General features: G+C 41.8%; 1 protein-coding gene across 2 annotated transcripts in view; it reads right to left on the bottom strand.

The window, feature by feature from the left end:
- Nucleotides 1–1,837: 1,837 nt before the first annotated feature.
- SAMD12 (sterile alpha motif domain containing 12) overlaps nucleotides 1,838–25,732 on the bottom strand; it is a 173,859-nt gene continuing 149,964 nt past the window's right edge. For both annotated transcript variants that reach the window (XM_064507827.1, XM_064507826.1), the window contains exon 5: nucleotides 1,838–11,408. In XM_064507827.1, coding sequence (XP_064363897.1) covers nucleotides 11,386–11,408 — 23 coding nt within the window. In that variant the 3' untranslated portion in view covers nucleotides 1,838–11,385. The remainder of the gene's footprint in view (nucleotides 11,409–25,732) is intronic.

Here is a 25,732-nt window from a genome sequence, read left to right on the forward strand (position 1 = left end):
CTCAGCTAGTAAGGTCTCAGTTCAGGGCATTGAGGTGGTGCCCAAAGGTCCAAGCAGCATGACCTGGGCCTGGAACATGCAATAGTTGCTAGGGGGGTAAGGCAAACACTGATGAACATGAGGGTGGGTATAATATAAGATCATGCAAGTTGCATCAAGGACTAATTGGTCACTGCAAGAAAAATAACCAACTAACCAAACTCAACAACCACTTATGAATAAAAAACTACCAACTAAGACGCTTTAATCCCATTGATGAAATTTATAACACAAAACCTGTACGAGCTAACATGGAAATTCCTTGTTCCAAAGCACTAGTGGCTATTTTCTGTCTCTCCAGGGAGGAGTATTTCATTATCGTTGTAGCTGCTGTTTCATTATAAAGCAGATCTGATTTAGGTGACATATTTATAATGGAAATAATCTAAGTATGCAGCATCCATAGTAGTAATAATATAGTGCTTCTGCAACCTTATGGAGACCACTATGGTGAAAAAAAACAAGTGGCATAGAAACTGCTTTCTTTACTTTTATGGTTGCTTTAATTTCCATTGGCCTGAGATGTAAACATGCACAGATTCATACCACAACAGACTTTTTTCTGCTAACATATTCTTCTCACTAACAAAGTTTATGGAGTAGAAAGCTTTTTTAAAGGTGTAAGCAGAATTTAGCAAATTGCAGCCCAATCAAGAAATGTTACAATAAAAAACATGATTTATGATTTTTCAGATGACAATTTACTTTACCTTTCTGTCAGTTACACTGCACACTATATAATTTTATTCTATTATTTTGTATTAAGCCTGGTATTTTGTGTTTGGCCAAAACATGTCATCAGTTTCTACCTTACAAATGCAAGAACATTCAGAATTATGGCTGAAAAGAAAAAAAAAAAAAAAACACGTATATATAGGAGAAGGTAATATCATGCTAGAATTTCAGCATTAGTGTTTCTGAAAACTATCCTATCCACTGACTTTTAAATTACTGTCATGCCATAAATGCTGAGCCAGGGGAATGGGGGGTTGAAATGACATGCACCATAAACAGTCTAGCACCTGCTGGTTTTGTAGTTTGGTCCCCTTAGAAGATGCTTGAATGCCTACAAGGGCATTCCCTAACTCTTGTAAAATAAAGGCAGTGAAAAAAGAATACTTCATTATATTTTGTCGAGTCTGCTTTCAGTTGCACTGCACTAAATCCTGAGTAATTTTAGCAAAGTCAGTGGAGTCGCTCTGGATTTACACCCAAATATTTCAGAGCGGAGCAGAGCCCTGTCCTCAGATCGACACATGCTGTTACACCTAGAGCTACCTGGACCGGCGCACAGCAAACCACTTACCAGACCTGAAGTACCGCAGCCCGGGAGGGAAAGGGCAGCCAGGGGAAAAGCTAGGAAAAAAAACCTCCAAATGAGTCCGACATAGAGTACAAAAGAGCGCTCAGCATGTCAAGGAGGACATGGCTGCTTGCAAAAACATGCATTGAGTTTTCTTCTCAGGCAAACCTCTCTCTCAAAGCGGATGGATGCGCCATATGCCCAGGCCAGGCAGGCACTGGCCGTGGCCCCAGCAACGTGGCCACGTGAGATACTCGCCCAGCCAGTGGCGGGTCCCACATACCCACACGGGCATGTGCATGTGTTTTTGTGATCCAAATGAAAAAAAAAATGTTTTAAACTGATTTCAAATGTCAGAAGCATATTATTTTTCCATTTTCTTTAAATCAGGTTAAGCTGCTAATTTCCATCAATGCACTTCTGTTCCCCTCATTTTTTTTTCTCCTTTTCCTGCAACGGATCAAACCCTGACCTTTTTTAAATCAAACAAAATGCTTTTACTGTATAATAAAAATTCCATGTTTTAATACATCGCCATGCACAAATGAAGTCAAACAATGCAGAGTACAAAATTGTCAAATATACAAAATGATAAAGCAGATATCCAAAGCTTCCAGAGATCATGCCCAAAGATACCAAAAACTTGATATTGATTTTTATCTCATTGTTTAAAAGAATTCCTCCCTCCCACCCTGGTTTTATTTTTTGTTGATTTTTGAAAACAGAAGGAATTAAAGAGTAACTATAAAAACTGTAGGGTGGAATTAACAGTGATGGCCACTTAGTACACAGAAAATTAGATTGCGTGATAATTTCTGTATTCTGGGAAAAAAAGAACTGCTGTGCAGATGAACACCTTGGATGCCTGGGGAAATACAGCGTACATCAAACAAAAAGGCACACTTTTTTGTTATGCCACCTCATTTGGCTCTGTCTTAAAAAAGTTCAGTCACAGATATACTGGGAACAACAGTGAGTCACTTTTTAACAATTCGAGTGCTGGCATATCCCAGATTTTCAACCAAGTTAACATTAAAAGGAGATTACAGACTTAGATGATTTCCTTAGTGAATGCAAACAAGAACTGAACCAAAGGCAGCAACACTAGTCACAATTTCTGAACATACAAGAGACCTTTCTGATCATATAACATGGCCTCCTACATACTGCAGGCCAGGGAATTGCTCTCCCTAACTTCTGCATCAGGCTCCTTAACAGTTAACTTGAATCAGGCAACCAGATTTTCCCGGGAACTCAATCCTGGGCTACCTTTCTGTTCCTGTAATTTGCATACATGAACAACTGCTCGTGTCAACAATCTTAAGTGCAGCCAATAGTCTAATTCTGTATATGGGCCATTAATTTGGGACAACCTTTGGAGATAGCTCAGAGGTGGCTTAAATTCCAGCTGTAAATTATCTGCTTTTCTTAAGGTCAGGTTCAGTCAAACCCAGATTTGGCTCCCAAAGTTGGAGGAACCCTTATTTAGAGGCCCTTTGCTGGCTTAAGACTGATGGCATAGTCAGACAGGTATACACTCTCATCTTTTTTTTTGAAGATAGCTGTATTCAGAGTTATTTGTGAAAAAGAGATAATAATTGTGAGCCAGGTTTTTAATACGGGTCCCTATATCTACAGTCTCTAAAAGACATTGAAGATAAAGCAAAGCATGTCCAAAATCAACACCTGTCCCTGTACTGGCAGCGCGGTGGGAGCTGGCTGGGCATCTGAAAGCTGCTGGTATGGTTTGTCATTTTTAGATTCTGCAATAACTGTGAAAAAGTTAAAAATATACCTGTTATACTTGCTAATTATTTTAGTAGCTTAATACAGAATAAGGGAGTCTTCTCAGATTGTGCATCATCTTTGGAGAAATGCTGGTCATTCACATTTTCAGATCATTGCCCCATGCAGTTCACCTTTATTTTGGGAGAAGCCCAAGAGACAGCAATAACCAAACACCGGGAAGCAGCACAGCTCCTGACGGCCCCGAGTGTGTCTGCATCATGCCTTCGAGAGCCTCAGTCAAGCAGGTGCCCTGAAATGCAAGGGCTGAGGACGCAAGATCACTTGCCCTTGTCTCCTGCAACGCATGCAGGAGAGCCGTCAGCATCGTACAGGACTCGGGTCTTAGCTTGCACCTTAGCTCAGCACGGCCCAGAACTTTTGCTTATCTTGGTCTGTGGAGTTGAACTCATTGGGAAAAGGATGAGATATACGTCTCATGCTGAGATGTTTTGCATAGTTTGGAAGATGATATACTTCTGTGACTTCTCAATTGCAGTGGAAGCAACGTAATCTCTTTTCTACCTTTCTCAGAATAAAAACACAGAGAAAGAGCCTCTTGCATACGAGAAATGAAAATGAAAGGGTAAGAGGACTCCAAACATTTCTCTGTTTGGACTAGTCTCGAGACCAGAACCTGGCTCAGTAGGGAAAACATCTATCTAGATGTAAAACCATGCTCTCAGAAAACAAAACAAACAAACAAACAAATCCCCATAGCATCTGATGGGGCAGATAGATTGATTTTTTTTCCTCTGCACAACTTTTTATTGCTTACATGCAGTTTTGCTGCAATATTGATCTCCCTGTTTAAAAAAACCCCAAACTGTGTATCCGTATTTAATTTGGTGATTTATGATATTAAATAGATGGATTCAAGGCAAGTACTTAATAGAAGTAATATGATTAGAGATGTAACAATAGCTACAGAGGATATTTTTCTGAAAAACGTATTTAGATGTATTTGGAATTAAAATCAGAAAGGAGCTTTTCATCTCATTCTCAGACTAAGCCTGAATGTGTTACAGTAATGCTTGAAATCCTACTTTTATGGAAGAAGTAGACATTATACAGTCATGTGCAAGATCAGCTGCTTTCTCTGGCCGCCCCGTGACTGCAGGCATGCCTTCAAGGCCAGCACTCCTTCACGGCTGCAAGGTGTTTCAGAATAGGGAGGCTATTTGTAAGCTATCATGAACATAAACTAGTGACTGCACAGAATTTATTTGACAGGCATCTAGTATGTACCAATGTTCTTTAAACAATAAATCTCAGCCAGACTCATTTTCTTAGGATTTCACACTGGATTAGAGCAAGAATCCAAGAAAATCTTTATCTTTTTAGTTATGTTTGTAGCTAGCTCCCTTCTTCTTTCAGCTTTTTGATATTGATTCAATACCAATTTGCAGTGAGTGTTGCTTTTATAGTTTCTGTTGCATGGATGTACTGTTTACTCTTTAAAACAAACATCCTATTTTGTATTCTGCTTTCCACAGCACAGTGATGAATCATGAAAGGTGGTTGGTACTTGCCTTGCACCTATCAACTGTAGCCTTGGGAAACCTGCATGAGAAATTGAGCCCTCCTTTGCTTATTTCTGAAGTACAACATTCAAACCAGCCAACTGTAACAGGGCAAAAACTCATGGCTGGGAACAGCACTTATTGCTCTGTCAGTCCCACAGAAGTCATTCCCTTCAAGGGCTTCATTAGCCAGCTCCAGTGGGGCTCGTCATGCAAGCAGGAACACTTTTCTGTCTTTGAAGCAAGGAGCTTGTGTACCTTGTTCAGCTGCAAAGCAAGAGAATATAATTCTCAAGCAGCACTGCAGTTTCTCTGTCAGTTCTTGAACATAGGGAAATCCTGTTTCTTGCTTGCAAAATGCTTCCTCCTTAATTAAGATGCAAACCAAGCATTCTTATTCCTTGCTCAGACTAAATTCTCACTTGACCTTATCATCTGAGTGCATGATTTTGTCCCAAGCCATTATGGAAGACAACAGACTTATTCTATATGTCCAAGGGCTTTTCTTGTCCTTCCTTGTCAAGTTCTGCTCCCTTTAATCACATGCAGAAAAACCTTGCAACTGTGAGCAGACCCACTCAAGTTTGTATCAAATGCTTGTAGTACAGTTCTGTATAAGCTCTCCACTTAAATTAAGACAATTTTGTGTGAAAAAATGGATATAGGTTGGCCTTCCTTCCTGTCATATTGGAAACTTCAAGAGATTTTAATTCCAGAATTTTACTTCTGATCATCTAGTCTATTCTCTTGCACAACACATATCTAAGAACCTCATTCAGTCATTGCTGCAACAAGCCCAAATTTCTGCTTGAGGTAGAGGTCATTGACTTAGAAAAATATTCTGCCTACATTTAGAAACTTTATGTGATGGAGAACAGGCCAGGTAACTAAGTTGTCTCCACGTGTAATCATCCTCTCTGTTGAACATTTGCACTTAATTTCTAGTCCGAAATCAGTTTCCAACCAGTACAGCTCGTCATTCCCTTTTCTTCTATGTAAAAGAGTGACCTGTTTGCAGACACCTCTTCACTGTACAGGTAAAAGATTGTGATTGCAGACTGAGCTCAAGTCACCTCTTCAAATTCTCTGTTAATTAACAGCTTGAGCTTTATTCGTCTGGCACTAGAATATCAACTCTTTTCCTGCCCTTGAATCAATGGGTAGCTTTTGAAAAAATGATCTCCCCAATTTCTCATGATTCTTTTGAAACATGGGCACCTGACCTGCACACATGGGCGCTGTAACAGTGTCACCACTGCTGCGTACTAAATATCTTCCCAAATGCTGCTGCCTGGCCTCCTTGAAGACTACATTTTCCCAGCTGGCAAGAGCACCATCAGGGTTGATGACGCGTGGATTATTTATCAGAACCACAGACCTTCGTAGTCACCATATGCTAGACATCCTCCTGGATCTTCTAAGTGTGACTTGCGTTCTTCTCCCTTGGATTTCGGCATCTGTAATACTCCAGCTTAGTCTGTATGAGTGACCTGCTCCGCATCATTATTTAACCAAACACCGATTTTTGTAATCTCTGGATGTTGCCAACAATAAGTTTGCATTTCCCTGGGAGGAGTATTGAAAACAGACCATACCTTGGGAGGAGCTCATTAGAAATATTCTCACTGATGATAATTTTGTAATTACAGCTATTTTTTGTGATATAGCATGTATTCAGTTCTAAGCTACTTAGTATGGGCTCTATTGATTTTGCATAGCGCTATTTTCTGCTTTATCAGGATCAAATGATGAATAGAAGACTAAGTATAGTATGTCAGCAGAGCTTCTTTTATCAACAAACCTTTGATATCCCCCAAAAATGATAGCAAGTTTTTTGACATACCACATTCCTATAAAAATCATTTGGAGGGTTCTATCAATTTTTAATTGCTTTAACGATTGTGTCCTATCAACCTTTCCATGATTTTGCCTAAGATTGATAGGAAGCTAATGAGCCTACACTTTTCTGGGTCAGGTCACCCATTCTTTTCAGTTATTGGCATTTTTTGTCATTCGAAGCTTCTTTTATGTCTCCCAGTTCTGAGAAAACCTAGGCAAGTTTTCCTATGCTCTTGGAGTCAGTTATCTGGCTTTGCAAATTAAAAAAAAAATGTTTGGATAGTTGCTTTTTAATATTACCCATAATTACCGATGGAGTAGGAGGAATTACATTTTAATGTGCAATCTGACTCCCTCGTGGTACTGCTTTCAAATACAAAACAAGAATATTTGTTGATTACTCCTCTTTTTCATGCACTATGAGTAATTATTGTGCTATGCCTGTCTAACATCAGACTTAGCTCTGCCTAGACTGTATTTATTAGGATATATTTAAAGAATTACTAGCCACAACCTACTGGCCACTGAATTTCCACACATTTCTTTAGCTTCCCTCATCAAACATCTGTGTTCCTTAATTGCTGCCTAATCACCTATACATTGTGTTAGTGGGTTTTTTTTGCACTCCAGCTAGCTTTCCTGAATTTCACTGTAGGGAGTTGCAGGTAATGTTAGTAGTACTTTTCCCCCATCAATTTTAATTATACCAAAGGACTACTTCTTTTTAAATTAAAATCTTATTGACCACAGTCTATATATACCAGGGTCAATTATACCACAGTCTTGTAGCAGGGGCTTTCAAGGAGACTCTGGTTGCAAAGATGTTATTTGTTAGAAGAGGATTGAGGTGAAAAATGCAGGATTTTACTTGCTTGCCTGAGACAGTTTTGAATAATTGAGATCCTGTGGTTTTGTGGGGGCTTGAGGAGGTTAGCTGAAGTTATAACAAAAAAGTCACCCTAGGACTGGCTCCATGGCTGGCATCAATCCACAAACCTCCAGTGACTTTGATGGATTGGTGCCAATTTGCATCTGCTGGCGGTCTGGCCTAGGGTCTTCCGAAAATTATGAACTAAACAAAAAAAGAATTTGGTCATTTTTAATGGTTTGGATTTCCTTAACGGCACTGCAGCTGCTTTCAGTCTAGTTGTCAAGTAACATTTACTGCAAGAAACAGGCAGCGAGGACTGAGCCCACTGCTGGAGCACTGCATGCAAACAGACGGGCGAAACCAAACAGCCAGCAGAGCTCTGCAAACTCCCCTCCAAGAAGGCTTTATTGTCCTTAACAGAGTAAATCAGGGGGCTTCAGGCAAAGAAAGCCCCACAGATGGGGAAAAAAAAAGGGAATAAAACAGTGCAAAAGATGTTTTCAGCTGCAGTATATTTTCTGGGGCTAGCAATCCCTTCAGCTCTCTGGTGTTAGACTCTGGCAATTTGGAGCACTTAGGACAGCTGAGACTCCGTGTTTCCGAGCGGGCCTGACCCTGCCACCTTTCTCCATACAAAGAAACCAGGTAAGCAGCGGCAGCAGGCGAGGGCCCACTCACGGGAGGGAGGCTGCAGGGCTGCACACTGAGAACAGCGTCTTGACTGCGACACTATTTCACTTTACCTGTATTTCAGAGATGACAACTAGTGATCAATGTAATGGTAGTACCGGCCTTTGCGAATACATCTCCCTCCACAGGGCTGATAATTGCTGTTTTATTAAAATAGCATTAGCCTTCTACTCTTTTGCACAGAACTAATGGCTCTGAGCATATTTAAATTCACTTCCTTTGCCGGAATAACTTATTCGTTCCCTTTCATGTTGACTTGGTCTTTGGCACTCTCGACATAAATGATTTATTGACTAGAGATAAAGCATTCTTTCCATAGAACTGTTCTTGCGACCCAGGCAAAAGCGGATGTGTCTGCTATTAATAAGGTGTTCAGCATAAAAAATGCAGTAGACTTGATTGTCTGCACTCAATAGCCTTTCCGAGAAGACAGTACCTGCCCCCATTCATAATAACAAAAATCTCTCCCACATGTTTATTTATATTACAAAGTTTTCAGAAGAATATGCTGGGATCCAGACAGTTGTTCAATAGATGTAGAACAATTTCATAAATATCCCTGAGGAAGCATGGCCTACTTTGGGAGCATAACAGTGATTAAAAAATCCAAACATGATGAATAAATACAAGCCAAAAGTACAGTTATTTCATTATGGCTCCTGCAGACAGGTACACATGTGAGTAGTGTCACTGGGCTCAGTGGAACGGTTCTTGCTTATGCATTAAGTTATTCATATGTGTAGGCTGTCTGGCAGCTGGAGGCCTACAACAGCTTCCAACAAGACTGGTCTGATAGAAACCTACAGCAGGATTCTCACTGCGTTTGGCTAGACAAGGATCCGGACTTTATTTTCACATTTCTCAGGGCCTATAACACTGCTTTTCTAGATTACCATAGCTAAAATCCTGGGAAGCTTTTAAAACAAACTGTTTTAACAGGAGAAGTTCACACACCTAAATTCATGCCCATATACTGGAAGATGTTCAAAACTAACATTGATACACAAAATGCTTCTAGTGGCTCTTCCCCTAACCCAGCAGTTTCTCTTACACACCACACTCTCCGATAAACTCTTATCATTCATATTGTTCCAGAATTTTTCATTAGGTAGTAAAATAAGAGAATCCCTACTGCAGAAGTATAGCATTCTCCTTCTTTCTAAAATAACTGGTATCAAACTTTCTGTTAAATCGCCCTACCAAAATGAAATTGATGTCAGTTGCCAGAGTACATTTTTAAAATCTATAACAGAAAGAGCTATAAAATTTCCTGGAGCTTAGAATGGAATTCAGCAATGCGCATGGCCAGTCCATTTAATAAGTATCAGATTCCAACTTGCGATGCTAACAAAAGCTCTAAAAAAAATGTGTATGTTGCAGCTGGCAAAGATTCCTATGTTTTAAGGAGATTTTTTAAACCAGTTAATTTAAAATCAGGGACCAGGATTTTCAGAAAGAGAATATACATGCTTACTGCCTCAAAATTTTTGGCAGCTCCATTTGAAAACCCACAGAAAGACCCAAACTATCAGAACTCACTAGCCACTTCTAAAAATCTTGGCCATCAATAAAAATAATTTGTTTCTAGACTGAATAGCATAGAAGTATCCAACATGCTGAATCTGAGGTGGGTGGAGAGCTGTAATGTAAGACCATACCCATCTGAAAAAAACAGCCCCTAACCATATATGTATGTTGGATGTACAGGGACCCTCATTGGTTGACCTTGCATTCCCTAGCAATGAACTGTACAATAGTTTTTAAGCAGGAACCTGCGCTAAGATATTCCTTTGACTTGACACACTTGCACCTTCTCTCCATCACTGCATCTTCACACCAGCGCAGAGTCTCACTCACAGTTACACTAACAGCAACTCTATAGCACCTATCCATCTGGTTGGCGAGAATGATGGTGTTTAAATACCCCAAAAGCTACCTTTGATTTTAAAGAGAAAAGGAACAAACAGTTAAGTCCCCTCAGTATGCTGATGACATCAGTTCATTAGAAAGAGTGTGTCAAGAAGGTCCTGATGGGAGGGACAGACACTAATTCCACTAAGTCCCCATGGATAAAATGGTACCACAGCCAGCTGTGATACAGCCAGAGACTGAACAAAAAACAACGGTCAGGTTGAATGCAACAGTCTTGAGCCTGCTACAGTATATTGAAAGGCTTATTAAAACCATTTGCTTATTCCAAGTTCCTACCAAAATACTGTTTTGGGTAGAAAGTGGAAAAAAGTTAATGAAGTCTGCCCTCTCCAGAGAGAGAGTCTTGCTCCTTAGAAGTATACAGTCTTACACTATACTCGATTCAGAGAGTTCTGGTTTGGACTACGATTCCCCAATCCTGCCCAAAACATAAATGGTAACCAGCATAAAAAACCTGCATTCTTCCAGTTTATTCTGTTTTTATTGTAGACCAAACCCAGGGTCAAACATCTCTTAGAAAGGTGCTCTCCCTTTCTTCTCCCTCATTGAGTAAGAAAACTGCTTTGGCACCCTGGAAATGAGAACCTTTGATTTTTGGCAGATAAGAGGGTGAACAGACAGTTTCCTACGGCTCGTTCAACTTACCCTGTTCTTGGCTACCTCTGTGACAGCTGTTCTAAGTCTCAATAAAGTAAGTCACACATTTGCCACGTGCAAATCTATCTACACAATCTACTGTGAATTAGTGAAGGTATGCAAGTAGTGGACTTCAGTTTGGATGCAGTCTCAGCACAAATACTGAAACATATCCTCTGTATTAAAAAAAAGACATTTATATATATATGGACTGTGCTAGTTTTTCTGTGCAGAAAGCACATACGAAGTGCTGATATTGTTCAACAGAATACCATTAGACTGCAAAACTAACATATACAAGACATGTTTACATTCCTATCAGGGGTGTAATATTGTGAACATATCCACTGAGATTGGAGAATTGCTGCAAGTTTTTCCTAAAACATCATGCCATCTGCATACATAACAAAAGAATCCAGTAGTTGCCATGCTAAAACAGGACTCCTAGTGAAGGGCACAGACTGTCCCCTAAAGGGAACTCAAAAGTTATGCACAGTGATGAAAACTGGAAGAAATTTTCCAGCTAAAGGTCTGTCAATGACCATTTCAAACAAACTAGCACTGGATATTATGCACCACATTTTTAATCCACCGCAAACCAGATCTTCCCAGAATGCATCATCTTGAGCAGGATGATTTTACTTCAAGCTTGTCTTCAGTCCTCCATGGTCACCTTCTGGCAGTGCCGTTTATTATGGTTTTTCTTAGGAAGAAAAGTTCACTTTCATATCAAGTGGCAGGACAGCAGCTTTAGAGGCTGGCAATGTTTATGGAGAGCTCTCTGCTGGGGCTGTAAGAAACAAAACACAAAACCAAAACCGTACAGTAAGGATAAAATAGAGCAAAAGAATTACAATATATTTCAACTAAAACAGTCAGGTTTGTGCTGAGTAAATGTACTTCTACTGTAAAGACAAACTACTCCTAGAAATATATCTTGTGACCCAGGTACTTTAATCAGCTTTAGCCATCAACCAAAAAACTCAGCACTTAATCAATTCCTTAGATAAAGTGCAGACTGGCAATGATTTGTATAATTTAACAAATCCGACTTGAATTTATTGCCTGTCCTTAAACCAGTGTTTACTTTTCCTATAGTGTGAGTCCCAGAAAGCAGGCTCTTCTTTTTGGTTGGGCTTCATGCACTGCTGAAGGCATGACAGTCAAATCCTGGAAAGACTCGTCCAAATCCCAAAGTAGGGACTGATATTCCCTTACCATTTCTGCTGGCCAAGACAGCACGAGTTGGCCAGCGTGGAGTAGGAGATGTGAATGCAGCTCATCCATTTCCTTCCCTGCTACAGGCCCCATAACAAACCTAGGGGGTTTCCCTTTCTCTGTCAAAAGCAGTAAAGTACCCTCATTTTTTGTGGCACTGATGCTGCTATTCCTTGCCTGAAAGCTCTTGCATAGCTGTAAGGTGCTCACATCGTAAAGGAGAAATATATGGAGGTTTCAAGTAGTTTCCCTTCTCTTCCACCAGAACTCTTCTTGGAGGCGCACAGTCAAAGGACAAGAGGCAATGGACACACATTGCAATATGGGAGATTCCAGTTAGATAAACGGAAAAAAATCATCCTTGGGAGGGTGGTCCAATTTTGGAGCAAGTTACCCGGAGAGGCTGTGCAATCTCCATTTATGGAGCTACTCACACCATCAGGAGAGGCCCTGAACAACCTACCTTGGCCCTGAACAACCTGCCTTGGCCCTGCTTTGAGCAGGATTGAGCTGAATGCTCTCCAGAGGGCCCTCCCAGCCTAAATTGGTTTATGATTATATGATTCCTGATGGGGATTTGTTTCTGCCTTTCTGAACAGGAGATGAGCACCTTTACAGGGCTACTCACACAGCAGTGTATTCACTCATTTATTCAGTATTTAGCCACTAAAATGCATACAAACGAGTCTTCATTGGCTTACGCTAGACCCCAGAGACAGAGAGCCATGCAGAGAGACAAGTTCACTGTGCTATTTCAAAAGGCCATGTTTGGACATAGCTTTGTTTTCTCCCAGAGCCCCCAACACCACCAGTTTTACTAGACTGTATCTGTTTTACAGCACTTGTGTATTGCTATGCTAGGGCAAATGAAGGACCCCATCTCCGACGGGCAGAGCTGGGGCAGAAGTCACTGCGGTGTGCTTTGCACCCTTTCCAGCTGTGTCCTTTCGCACGAATGGACACGTGTGCACCTGCGGAAAGAGCTGGATCTTTGGTGTCTTTGGGCCAAAGTCCAAACTGTGAAGCTAATGGGATACGGATGCTGCCAAGGCTTGCAGTGCCTTCCTGCTTTTCACCCCTGCAAAAATCACGCCTGGTGGGCTCTTCTCTAGGGGGGCACCACCAGCTGGTGGCCTGTCCATATTTGCCTCTCCCAGTCCCGGCCCCTTGCAGCTACAGCAGCGAAGGTCTGGCCGGGCAGGGAAATGATGGGATGTTATACCAGCAGGTTCTGGAAAAATGCTGAGTGAGACTAAAAAAACCCACCTGGCCTTAAGCACTTTATTTCTCAGTCTAAATACGGCCCATGAAGCACAGGACCAGTGAACGCCAGTCCCCCTAGTCACCTGATTACGGTGCTACTTCTCAGTTTTGCTTTTACAGGTGTGTTGCTTTCACTTTCCAGGTCTCTAGTGCGATGATCCCACTACCATCTGCGATCATATACTACCTGATACACCCATGTCAGTAGTGCCTTGAGAAAGACACACATTTGGGACCCAGGAAATGTTTGATTTCTTGAGAGAACTGACAGGAGGTTTGTGCGCCAGGCCCCTGCATCTGGTCTGGACAGATAACTAATCATATACCCCAGGACAGAAAAGAAATCAGTGGTGATACTAAGCAGGTGAAAAGATAAAGGGGAAATCAGGGGGGCGGCGGGAGGTTTTAGCCTGGGGGAGAGGCAAACTGGTACCAAGCCTCATAATTCAAGGAGAACTGGAGGCTGTCTCGCATCTACACAGCAATGACAGAGATGGGCCTGGCGCACAAAGCAGAAATAGGGCTTTCTTTTCGGATTAAATAGCCCATCTGCCGCAAGGAAGGGGCAATTTGAGATGCTCCCCCAAGCAATGCAAAATACCTTATGTAGCCACAGAGTTGCAAGACTAAAATTAAATGGGTAAATTGGCTAATGATATTAGGTCGGGCCTCAAGGTTGCACTTGTGCTGCAATGCCCCAGCCACCCTCCCTTGCCTAAACCGTTGCCTTGCCCTCGTGCTTTGGTTTGAAGCGAGCCAGCTGGCCTTTCAGGCGAAACTCAGGGACGAGGAGAAACGGAGACCGATTCAAACCCAAGCCCCGTCCACCCACCGCAGTGTCAGTGCAACCGTTTCTGCCACGCAGGCACCTAATGGAGCCAGGCTGGAGGCAACTGGTGACACCGACCAAGGAGAAAATAGTAATTCTGTTAAGCTCTGAATTCAGAGCCAGCAAACTGAGGATTTACTTGAGATTTAACACATTTCTGCTCTCATCACCTTGTCTCTTGAGGCCAGGATTTAGAAGCATTTACTCTTTCCGGTTACCTACAGTTTTGGTGCCCAGCGGAGACTCCTCTAACAATATGTACCCAACACTTTACTGAAAATGCAATCTTTTTCGAAGGTCTCACAAATGAGCAGCTGCCTTTGAAAATGCTGCCTTAGCTGTAAGCTCTTTGGAACGAAGACTGCCTTCTGCACGGGGTTTGTCTGCTTACCAACATGCTGACACACAGATCTAATCTCACCTGACATTTCAAGGAGCTGCTGTAGAAACACACCAATCATTTCAAGACCTATTCTAGTTTTGAGTACTGGTATTGTGTGGGGTTTTTTTCTAGCTGAGAAAGGGACATATTTTTCATTCACTTCAAATACATGTTAACTCAGCTCAACTTAGCTATATTATCTATTCGTTGCATTTCCATAGCTGTGGGATCCTGATAAAGAAAACATGATTTTCTTACCTTTGCTAGAACTAAACACCAGAACTAACTTTATACTATATTTCTAAGGTCAGGATATTTCAAACATGGGATTATTATGAAAAAACATCTATTTCCAACCTCCATATACCAACTATTCCATTGAGTCTGGTGAAAACCTGCATTCAGCTACATTTACTAGCATTTTTCCTGTGCGAGCGAGGCCACAGGTATCTCCCTTTATGCCTCTCACGTCACTTGGGGCATTCCAATATTCTGCAGCTTATTAGACCTGTTGCATCTTGCTGCTTAATAATTAGGCATATCGCTAGCGCTGAAGAATTTCATGCCATCACAAAAGGAAATGGTTGCCAGACAATTTGTAGATTTACCCTTTTATTTATTGCGTGCTGAATTATAATCACTGTGGTGTGAGAGCACGATGTGTCTCTCTGAGGCTTTATGGAAGTTAATGTAAAAGCAAAATATCTATTCTGGGCAGCTGTGGATCCCAGGGAATCACGGTGACCGAAGGAGGAAAAAGGGTTTCCACAGCTCCCCGCTGCGATGATTCGCCCGCGCCAGGTCGGGTTACCCTGACGCCGTGCCTGCACTTGGTTTGCCCTATCATAAAATCACCCACCTGCTGTTGTGGATGCAGCGGGAGGAATCTCCGCGTCTCGTCTCCCCTGGGTAAATGCAGCTATTGCTGCACATCCTTATTACCTAACAGGCCACTGATAAGCAGAGTCAACACCGCCGGAGATCAAAGGTTGCCTCCAACTGTTTGCACAGTTGTAGCTCGCTGGAGCTGGCCCAGGAGAGACGGTGGAGCAGCACCGGCCGGCGTCCCCACCGCAGCCCCCTCCGCTCGGCCACGCAGGCACGAGTCCGCCCGCGGGGCTGCACGGAGACAACTCCCTGCCTCCGCGCAAGTGTCCCAGCCCCGCAGCCTCTATTAAAATGGTGTTAAGCAGTGACACATTAATCAATGGACTGAATGCAACATGCAGGAGCCAGCAGAGCAAACAGACATGGACGATTTTTGATAAGACGGCCAATTTGGTTTTAATTCCAAACTGGTCACGTCTTGGGCTGGCTTGCCTGATTTTTCCCTCATTACTAAGCTCTGGTAGCTGATACATTCTTGAAGGTTATTTAATGTTGTTTGTCAAATGTGGTGCCAATATTGTAGAAAAATACCAAGGGGGGAAAAGGAAGGAAGTCTCGTCTTGCTTTTGATTTTTGAATTTGCTTGCCAAGCAGGAAGCCAAGATTTTGGCTTTGGAGTAGGCTGACAATAAAGGTGGATCTACCAGCACAACACCTAGAGCTTCAGACACAGTAATTCAATCCCAAGTGTTCAGTATTCATTAATGAGAGGCCTGTAAAATAATTATGATGACTGAAAAAATCATGTAATTAAAAATAAATGTTGCTTTCCCTTCACCTCAATTTTTTTAGGCTACAATTAGGACATATTTTTCATTTTCACCCCCAACCATGAAACAAGAAGCCTTTTTTCCCAAATGAACAGTGATACAGATGTATTATCACAAGACTCCAGGAGCAGAGTCTTTAAAACAAAGAGCAGCTGACACGTGAGTTGTTATTTTTGTAAACGTCAACTCAGGGTTACTTTTTTTAAAGCACTTTTTTCTGGACCATTTGCTCCCATAAGTGAGTACTCCTAATCTACCTGGACACAGTTTTAATAACAGTTGATACCATCACCATAAATATGCTACTGAATAAATATTCCTGTATAAGATATGCAAGAAAATGACTTTACACACAATAAACTTCTAGGCATTATTTATGTATCTCTCCACTGCTCGCTCTGAGTGGTCCCAGGTCCACACAAGGGCTTTGAGGAGGCAGCTGGCAAACTGCTTGCGCACAGCCTGCTCAGGCATGGCACGCTGTGCATGACGCTGCCTGACGCCGTCAAAAAGCCATATTAAGCCACTGCGAGTGCTCGAGTATGCGGGATCCTGGCTCACTTGCACATTCGCTGTCTGGTTCAACAGCAAATCTCGCCTTACGGAGGCCTTCAAAAGACAGTTTAGACATACCTACTACCATTTTATGCCAAAGATTTTTTTCTTCCAGTAGCTTATTTTTTATTAAGATCCTAATGACAGACCTAGAACTCAGCTGGGGACACCCTGGTTTGAAAATCACGGCCAGTGGTTCAAGATAGATGACGAACATCCAACAAGGTCGGGCAAATCTTTTCCCCTATATTCTGACTAAAGTGAAAACTCAATTCTTGCTTGTGATGCTGAGCTTTACTGCCTGCATCAGGCAATTTTGACATGAAACATTTCTGGGAGAATGGATGTCATGGCAGATGCTCTCAGCAGGTAACCTTCTGAAAAGCCAATTAGTCAGAGGTTATCACAGCTGCTCTGTGGAACACAGTTGGTTCACGCAGAATGGGTTGAAAATGTAGTTGTCCAAATGTGTTTCACTGAGCTATTCAATGTCCTGAAATAGTCAGAATAGCCAAGAGTCTCTTCATGAGTCATGCACGATTCCAGCTTCCCTACTAAAGCAAATCCCTCAGCAACTTTACTAGGTTAAACAAAATGAGAACATATATTGATTCTTTGTACAGATGATTTATGCAGTAATTTTGCTTCCTTGTCTCTTCCTTCAAAAATCAGAATTCATGATGGACAGGTCTCTAAGGGGCTTGCGCTTACACTCCATCCCTGCTCTGATAAACATCCTAAAAGCTTTTGGCTTTTAGAAGATTCAGAGCTTGATGTTGCAGTGTTAATCCGGAAACCTCAGAAAAAAAATCTGTCCCAACAAATTTATGGCCTTTTCCTTCCTGAGCCTAACCAAAACCTGAAAATTTTCTGAGTTTAAAAGTTTGCTTCCAAAACCAGGTGAAATCCTGGGGGACACTCTTTTGTCTTTCAAAGTGGCTCATTCATTCTTACTCAAGATGCTTCATATGTCCCACCACCTACCCGCTGCTGCAAACACATAAAGAAAAAAAGAAATGCACATTTGTGTTCAACAGAACACAATGATGATTTCCTTGAACTAACAAGCAGTTAAAATATTTTGAAACTGTGCATGCAACCACTTCCTTAGTGTTTATGGTTTCTTTCAAAGAATTCTGATACACTGCAAACTTGCCCATCAATATCAACAGTGAACTGGCTATATACACAGGTCCTTCTTCAGAATATAGGAAACAGAAAGATTTAAAGGAATATGATGCTAAAAAGCCTGATAGCCTCAGCCCGTGCTGTCTGAAACTGAAAATGCATATAAGATTGCTGACTTTATTCCTTATCATGCATATCTCTCACTGCCTACCTGTGATCAGTTCTTGATCTCACAAGTCCTTGTGGGGTGCTCTGCAGGAAGTGAAAAGGTTGTCACAGACAAATATTCTTCCACATTTTGTGGCTCTAAATAGCCATGTGCATATCATTATTGAGCCTTTGCATAGCTATCATTTCAGTCTCAAGTGACTGGGTTTAAATATAAAGCACCAGGAACTGTGCAAACTGAGCAAACAAAAAAGATATTGCATTACGTGGTATCTTCAGCATGCAAGCAAGGTTCTTAGCCACACAGCCCTGGGTGGCCAGCACCAGTTTGGTGGCTGTGCAGCGCCTTCTCTGCTGTGCCCACCACCTGGGATTTGTACTTGTACTTGTCCTGCAGCTCTGCACCACTCTTTCAAGCCTATCATTAAAACCACGCCACAGCATTTGGGAACCATTTCTGGCCTATACATCATTGTATTACTTGCTTAGGGATCTTCTGCAAAATATGCACCAAGTCCAGAAGCACAATCAGAGAAAACCAAAGATTTCACTAGGAAATCAAAGTATTATAGCAAAAGGCTTTAGAAACTCTCTGGAGCTGCACTTCCCTCACTGCCTGTGCAGAGCCTGTGCAGAGCCTATGCACAACGAACAGGTGGAACAAACTATCCACCTTTAGGGAGATATTCACTCTGAGGTTCCTGAAATCTAAGTTTTAACTTAGTTTTCGCCCTATGAAGTGATTATCCAAGCAAAATTATACCTGCTAAAACAATGTACCTATAAGACTGCACACATGCACACAAACATACACATTTAGTATGAAAAAAAACAGATCATGAAGCCTATAAAAATCAGCCCCCTCCCCAAGTTAGTTGAACAAGCAACTTTATTTAGCCCTTCAGAGGAATGAATTATGATATACCCTTTACCTGTATTATCACATCCTATGTTTTCCCCAGGACTCTTTCATTGCTCTGAGCACCAAATAGGCAGAACCCAGAGAAAGAGCAGCCCTTCAGTATTTTGCTTTATCCTTGTAGTTCAGCATATCCTTATGGTTTAGTGGTGGCCCACCACTTCTTTTACTGGACAACATTCAACCCTGGCTCTGAAGAAGGAATTATTGCTGTCCTCATGGGCTCTTCTGGAGGATGCATTGTCCAAGCACTTCACAAACAAAATGCCTCGGTTTCAAAATCCCTCAGTGAGAAGACATCACCTTATTTTACAGTTCATAATAAGGCAAAAAGAGATTTTAAAAAATCAGTGACTATGGATGTTTGATTTAAGATTTTTTTCAGATCTGCTTTTTCAGAGTACTTAGCAGGATTTGGTGCATTTACGTGCAGGTCTCCACTACCTTTAGCCCTGACTCTCCAAGCAACAGTCTGACAAGACTCCAAAAGGTGCATATTACCCTTCCTTTGCTGTCTCACCTCCTCCCAAAAAACGGTCATTTGCCCCTATTCTGTTAGGCTGATCCCAGCACAGTAGTGGGACCCCCCCCCCCACACACACCTTTTCCTCATAAAATAGACACCAGTAACGCTGCCTCTGCTGAAGGGCTTGAAGGACAGGCTGCATGTATCAAAGAAGCTCCTAAGCCAAGCATGAAGTTTAAGGCCTGAAATTCTGTGGGCGGTATTGGCCACAGAGCCAAGTACAGAAGACATTCATGAAAACAAGACAGGTGTGAAAAAAAAGAGTATCTAGCCAGTGTGCAGAAGGCATGAGATGTTCAGTTGCTCAGGTTTTTGGGGAGTAATAGTCAACTCAGCACAGGAACCCTTGGAGCAGTTGCAAATTCTGTTTCACTCTCATCTGCCTCTTTCCTATTATTTTAGTTTGGAGGCTATTCAAAGCCCTCACATATCACTCTGTCGCCTTTTGCATCATGCAGGTATGTTCCTGAAAACACAATGACATAGAAACATACTAAAATGGTTTCAGACCACAATGTCTTTTCCATATTCTGCAGAGATGATTGCTCATTTGGTTGCTGCCAACCAAGCAACCAGACTTGTTTAATGTCCCCTCTCCAAAAGCGAGAGCAATATGAACCACGTCTGTAATGGCTGGCAGATGGGCCCTGTGGGGCAGATTACAGGACCTGCTGGGGTATTCCTCGCCACATTTTCCTCTGTGCCTGCAAAGCCAGCTTTCCTTCCAAGGGAAGTGCACATGTCTGGGAGAGAGCACACCCTGTTCTCACCCTCACGCACACTCATCACCTGGCCAGGCTGAGCATCCAACTCTGGGGACTGGGAAGTGCTCTCAGGTGCTGCAGTATAGACATAGCCAGCCTAAGTCAGGGATAGGACCAATGTACTTATTGGCAGAAAATAATTCAACACCAGGTAGAAAACTGGCCTTTAAAATCCAGAGAGAAGGGCATCGCCACACCTCAAACAGAGGTTTTGGTGGCTACATGTCATTTCTGGAAAAGGATTTTCATTCATCATTTGGATTCTTCACCTGCAGAACATACCATATGGGCTGAGGGATACAAGACAGTGAAATATGCAGCAAAGCAGGGACTCAAACTCAGTGTTGAAGGTGAAAGCCTTATCTGCATATCATGGAGAACTAGACTTCCCTTTGTTGTCTAGCTAAATAAATACATCAGTATTCTTCACAAAGTGGAACAGCATCAGTAGAAGGTACTCAGACCCTATCTCCTTCCCACCTGGGAGCTTGTCTTTAAGATCAGAGATGTAAGAAAATAAACTTGCATGGATTTCTGAGATGAGTCAATTAAACTGGCTCATTTCAAGCTGCCTGGCCATTTATACACATAACTGCAAACTGCAACATAGACTAAATGTGTATCACAAGAGCAGGATATGAAAATGCATCCCTGGATTTGTTTAGCTATGAGAAATAACTCCCTCCAGAGAGTGCCAGCTCACTTGACCCTGACTCTGAAGTCCACCAGGTATTTGCACAAACAAACTCACTCCTCCTATTCTAGACGGGCAATCAGGGTAAGCTAGTTACCTAGGCTTCTTCTACAATCAGTGGCGAAACACAGGCCCCTTGGAAGAGTGATTCACTATATTTATCCTACGGTACCTCTCATACTGGATGAACTATTCTTTGGAAGTTCCTCTTGCCATTGATTATCAAGACAACTAGCTCAGAGTAGGTATCCAGCAATTAAATAGCAAGCAAGAGGTGACAGGAATTGCAAAGTAATGCTTAATTTGATTGTTACAAATTCCAATTAGCATGTAAAATGCTCACACCATGCTCAGGATTAGCATGTTCAATGCTTACATTTCTACTGAAATCAAAAATGATATAGATCCCAGTGAAGGATAAGATCCCTAAACTCCTTTGAGGTCTCAGATATTGGAATTTGACATGGAAATTACATATTGAATAATCTTCTCAGATATTCTTAGATATTTATGGACACAGCTGATAAAATGAGATGCTGACTGCAAACAATCCACAAAGTACTGAAGTTTGTTAGAGAAACGATTTACTCAGCACTATTGATACCATTTTGCAGCTGAATAATTTATTGTGTCCATGCTGCCACATTGTTTTGCCACTGATTAGCTTTTTATTTCTATTTGCAATATATGAACAGATCAACATCATAGTTAAGGAATTCCCATGGGCAAGTAAAATAAGTGTAAGCAAAAATAATGCTTTGTTTACAAACACCTTTCATATTTTACCCATGGCAGGCAATTAGGTTGGTAGGAATATGCAACTGTAGGAGAATTTTTACCATTTTATCTCAGGCCAAACAGTTTACTGCAATTCATGCGCATACAAACTTCAGTTGCTTCAAAAAATCAGGGGAAAGTATCTAATGGGATGTGGTATTTTTCTTCCAGTGCCAGAAAAATACAAATCCCAATTAAATTTTTGCTTCAAGGAAGGAAGGAAGGAAAGATTTCTGCCACTGGAGCATGAAACAGATCTTGGCTAGAAAGAAGATGGACAAGATTTTCAAAAAAAAAAAAAAAAAGAAAGAAAAAAACCAAGTGATTTGCACACCAAAGTCTCATTAAAAGTCAACAAGACTTTGATTTCTAAGTTACTTGTGAAAATTTTCTCTGATGATTCCTACAAGTCTTTTAATATTTATCCCAAGCAAGTGCTGACATATCATTCAAAAGCAGATCCAGGGCTGCAACAAGTTCTGGTAACCCCTCAAGACATTTCTAAAGTCTCACCCACAAGAGATCTGAAACTTCTGGCATGTCCATATGTCTGAAATCTTCAGTTTGCATCATGCATTTGTCTATTTAGGATAATTAAGGGTATGCCTCCACGAACACATTACTGTAAGGTAACCAGCGTCTGGATTTACAGCGGAACAGATGCTCTACTATAACTATCCATGTGCATGTCCTTACTCTGTGCTAAATGCAAGGCAGCTTAGCTTGCTGTCACTGACTAAGAGCATGCAACACACATTCAACATTTGCACTCTTGCTTCAAATTACCTCATAGTAACTTGTTCAGGTAGCCATACCTCCATATTTGTTCCATGAGCCCAGCCACTATTATAGGCTGCCCCAAAATAAACACAGACAGATTGTCCTTCAGCAGTTAGTATTTTTAGCCAGTTCACTGCCACCTCCAATCCACACTTTAAGGATTTTGTATTCAGTGTTCATCCCTACTTAGGCTAGAGGCTCAACACCAGACTGGGTGCAACATAAAGATACGGATGTTGGACACCATCTAGCTAGTAGACTCCATGCCTTGATATTTTAGCAAGATGAACCTATGTTCCTGGAGAGGGCGCATTTAAACATTTTCCTGATAAAATGCCTAAATAGAGAAAACAAAACTATGATATTGCAGAGGCTGCAAAATTAAACTGCAGTCTTGTCTGAAAACTAGTGTTTCATTACAGTATGAGAGTTTAAGGAATTGCCACTTTGCTCATCCCCCCGCAGAAGGGGTTTTCTCTGAGTCCCATATTTCAGGATTCTGGAGTTCAGTCCCAAAGGGTGTAAGGACTGGAGATATCCGGAAGAGCTATAAACATGCTAAATATCAACTTCTTAATGACACTCCCATTCAGTTTCTACTTTCATTTCTGAGATTACAAAGGAAAATGATCTCACCTCATTAGGGTGTAACTACAACATGCTGCTACAGCTCAGGCCTCTCAGTTTTTTCCAGCTTTCCTGGTTAGAAGCTCCCATGCAACCACTGTATCCGTGGCCTAACAGAGCATGCTGGTTAGTTTTTCTGACTGGAGTGCAGCCCACCAACAAGAACTTTTGTCTTTGACCTCTTGGCCTATATTCCAGACCAGAAATTAATTCCAAACCTAGGTGGGACCTGCAGCTCAAGAAGTTACCCCTTCTGATATAGCTGAAAGGTTTCTCTTCATTGTGCATTGATATTGTTCATAGCTATCACACAGATGTCGCTACTCCAGTCAGCAATTCTAAAGTGTCTGCCTTAAATTCACCCTGATCAGTCAGAAAATAAGAAAAATCCATCCATCCCTGATTGTCAATGCCTTATTTATTTCAGTCTTTACTGCTAAGACCAGCTTTCAGGAATCCCAGACCCTGGACACCAGGGAGAAAGTTGGGAGAAAGGGAGAACTTTCCTTGGTGGAGGAGGATCGGGTTAGAGATCATTTAAGCAGACTTGACATCCACAAGCCCATGGGCCCTGAAGGGATGCGCCCACGAGGGCTGAAGGAGCTGGCAGACATTACTGCTAGGCCACTCTCAATCATCTTTGAAAGGTTATCACAGAAACACAGAATCACAGAGTGGTTGAGGTTGGAAGGGACCTCTGGAGATCATCTGATCCAACCCTCCTGCTCAAGCAGGGTCACCTACAGCATGTTGCACAGGATTGTGCCCAGACAGCTTCTGAATATCTCCAAGGATGGAGACTCTACAACCTCTCTGGGCAACCTGTTCCAGTGCTCAGTCACCCTCACAGTAGAGAATTTTTTCCTCATGTTCAGATGGAAGTGCTTGTGTTTCAGTTTGCGCCTGTTGCCTCTCATCCTATCGCTGGACACCACTGAGAAGAGTCTGGCCCCATCCTCTTTACACCCTCCCTTCAGATTTTTATATACACTGATAAGATTCCCCCTCAGCCTTCTCTTCTCCAGGCTGGACAGGCCCAGCTCTCTCAGCCTTTTCCTCACAGGAGAGATGCTCCAATTCCTTATTAGTAGGCCTCCACTGGAGTCACTCTAGTAGGTCTGTGTCTCTCCTGTGCAACGTGCTCTAGGTGACTCTGCTTGAACAGGAGGGTTGGACTAGATGATCTCCAGAGGTCCCTTCCAACCTCAGCCATTCTGTGATTCTGTGATCAAAGCTAAGGAAATCCATCCATCTCTGACTGTCATCTTGCAGATACTATTGTCTCTATGTAGAAAACAAATGTTCTAAAAAAAAAAAAAAAGCTTTTTGGTTTTAATTCAAATTCTCAAGAATTCAACCACAAAACCACAAATAATCTGTGATATCTCTGGTTAAAAGGCAAAACTTCTGAATTTGCTATACAAAAGAGGTGATCCCAAAGTTTTGCACTTCTCTGCTGGAAAGCAAATTTTGGACACTGGTTCTTCCCGTTCTAGCTTCCTATGTGAAAGTATATTATTTATGCAGTGCTGAAATTTGGAATATCCTTATCTGTGCAAACTCCACATGGCATTTTGAGAATATTTCCCTGACATCTGCTTTTGCAGTACGCACATTCGGTGTCCTTTCAGGATGCCCAACAGCAGCTTCTCTATTCATAGACCAAGCCAGCTTTGTCTTTGTGCCTTCATGCAATGGAAGGAGACTCCCTTCTACCTGTGCAATGGAAAGCAAGGGTCTGCTTCCAGCACCTTTGTATAACACTGGGAGCACAATTCTATGTCATAAATCATGCCACAGTGGGGTTGGCCCTGGTCCTCCGATTTTTCTTTCCCTTCCTCCAGCAGGTATCACTGCCCTTCAGCTGGGCCAGCCCTGCTGTAACACGGTACAGCAGAGCTGGGAAATAATCTGATGTGAAAAACAAACCCAAAGAGCAATACTTGTGTTAAACCACCTCATCTCACAGCTCTCCTTACAGCCCCACTACAGCTCCAGCGGCCTTGGCAGGGAGTGCATAAGAACGGCTGTGGGCAGTGGTAGGAGCCTTGGAAGCCGGCTCCGCTACTGAAGTACTCATAGCGTGGATCCATGTTGGGCGTCTTCCCGAATGCTAACTATAGGCTTCCAAAGAACATGGATGTTTAACTTCATTTAGAAAGGTAATAAAGAACGAAGCCAGTAGCTTGCGAATGGACTGACCACGCTGCAGGTAACAGGCACAACTGATTTTGTTTTTAAATAACAATAGGAACAGCAGACACACTGGCAACTGCCAGAGCTTTTGTTCAAATTATGTATTTTCTGACTTTTCTTTTGCTACCAGAGGGCCCAATCCTGCAAACTATTTTTAGCAGTGTTTTACTGTGTCACTGCCCAGCCAGGAATCAGGGTCCCGCTGCGCTATTCAAGCATTTAACTAAAGGCTGGTGTCTGCCGAAAGACTTTGAAATCCAAGTTACAAAAATCCCATAGGTTTAAATGGCATGAAGAACTACTAATATGCATTAGTAGTACTTGCTTTTCTTATCTTTTATTATTTATTTTACTAAACACTATTTACTTCATTTTCAGTAATTAGAGTAGAAAAATGAAAAAAATGTTTTCAAGCAAAAGACTGGAACAACTCTGCAGTAGTGCTCATGAAATAACAAATCATTTAAATGAAAGAAACTGTAAGCACTGAACAGCCCAAAATGGCTTCCACAGAGGCACAGCAGTATTGTATGCAAATATATAATTTAGTTGTTTCTATATAACATGGCTATTTTGTAATCACAGAAAAAGGGATTAGACAAATGGGACATATGCCATTTGTAATGAAAC

The sequence above is a fragment of the Dromaius novaehollandiae genome, chromosome 2, assembly GCF_036370855.1.
Source record: "Dromaius novaehollandiae isolate bDroNov1 chromosome 2, bDroNov1.hap1, whole genome shotgun sequence".
NCBI lineage: Eukaryota > Metazoa > Chordata > Aves > Casuariiformes > Dromaiidae > Dromaius > Dromaius novaehollandiae.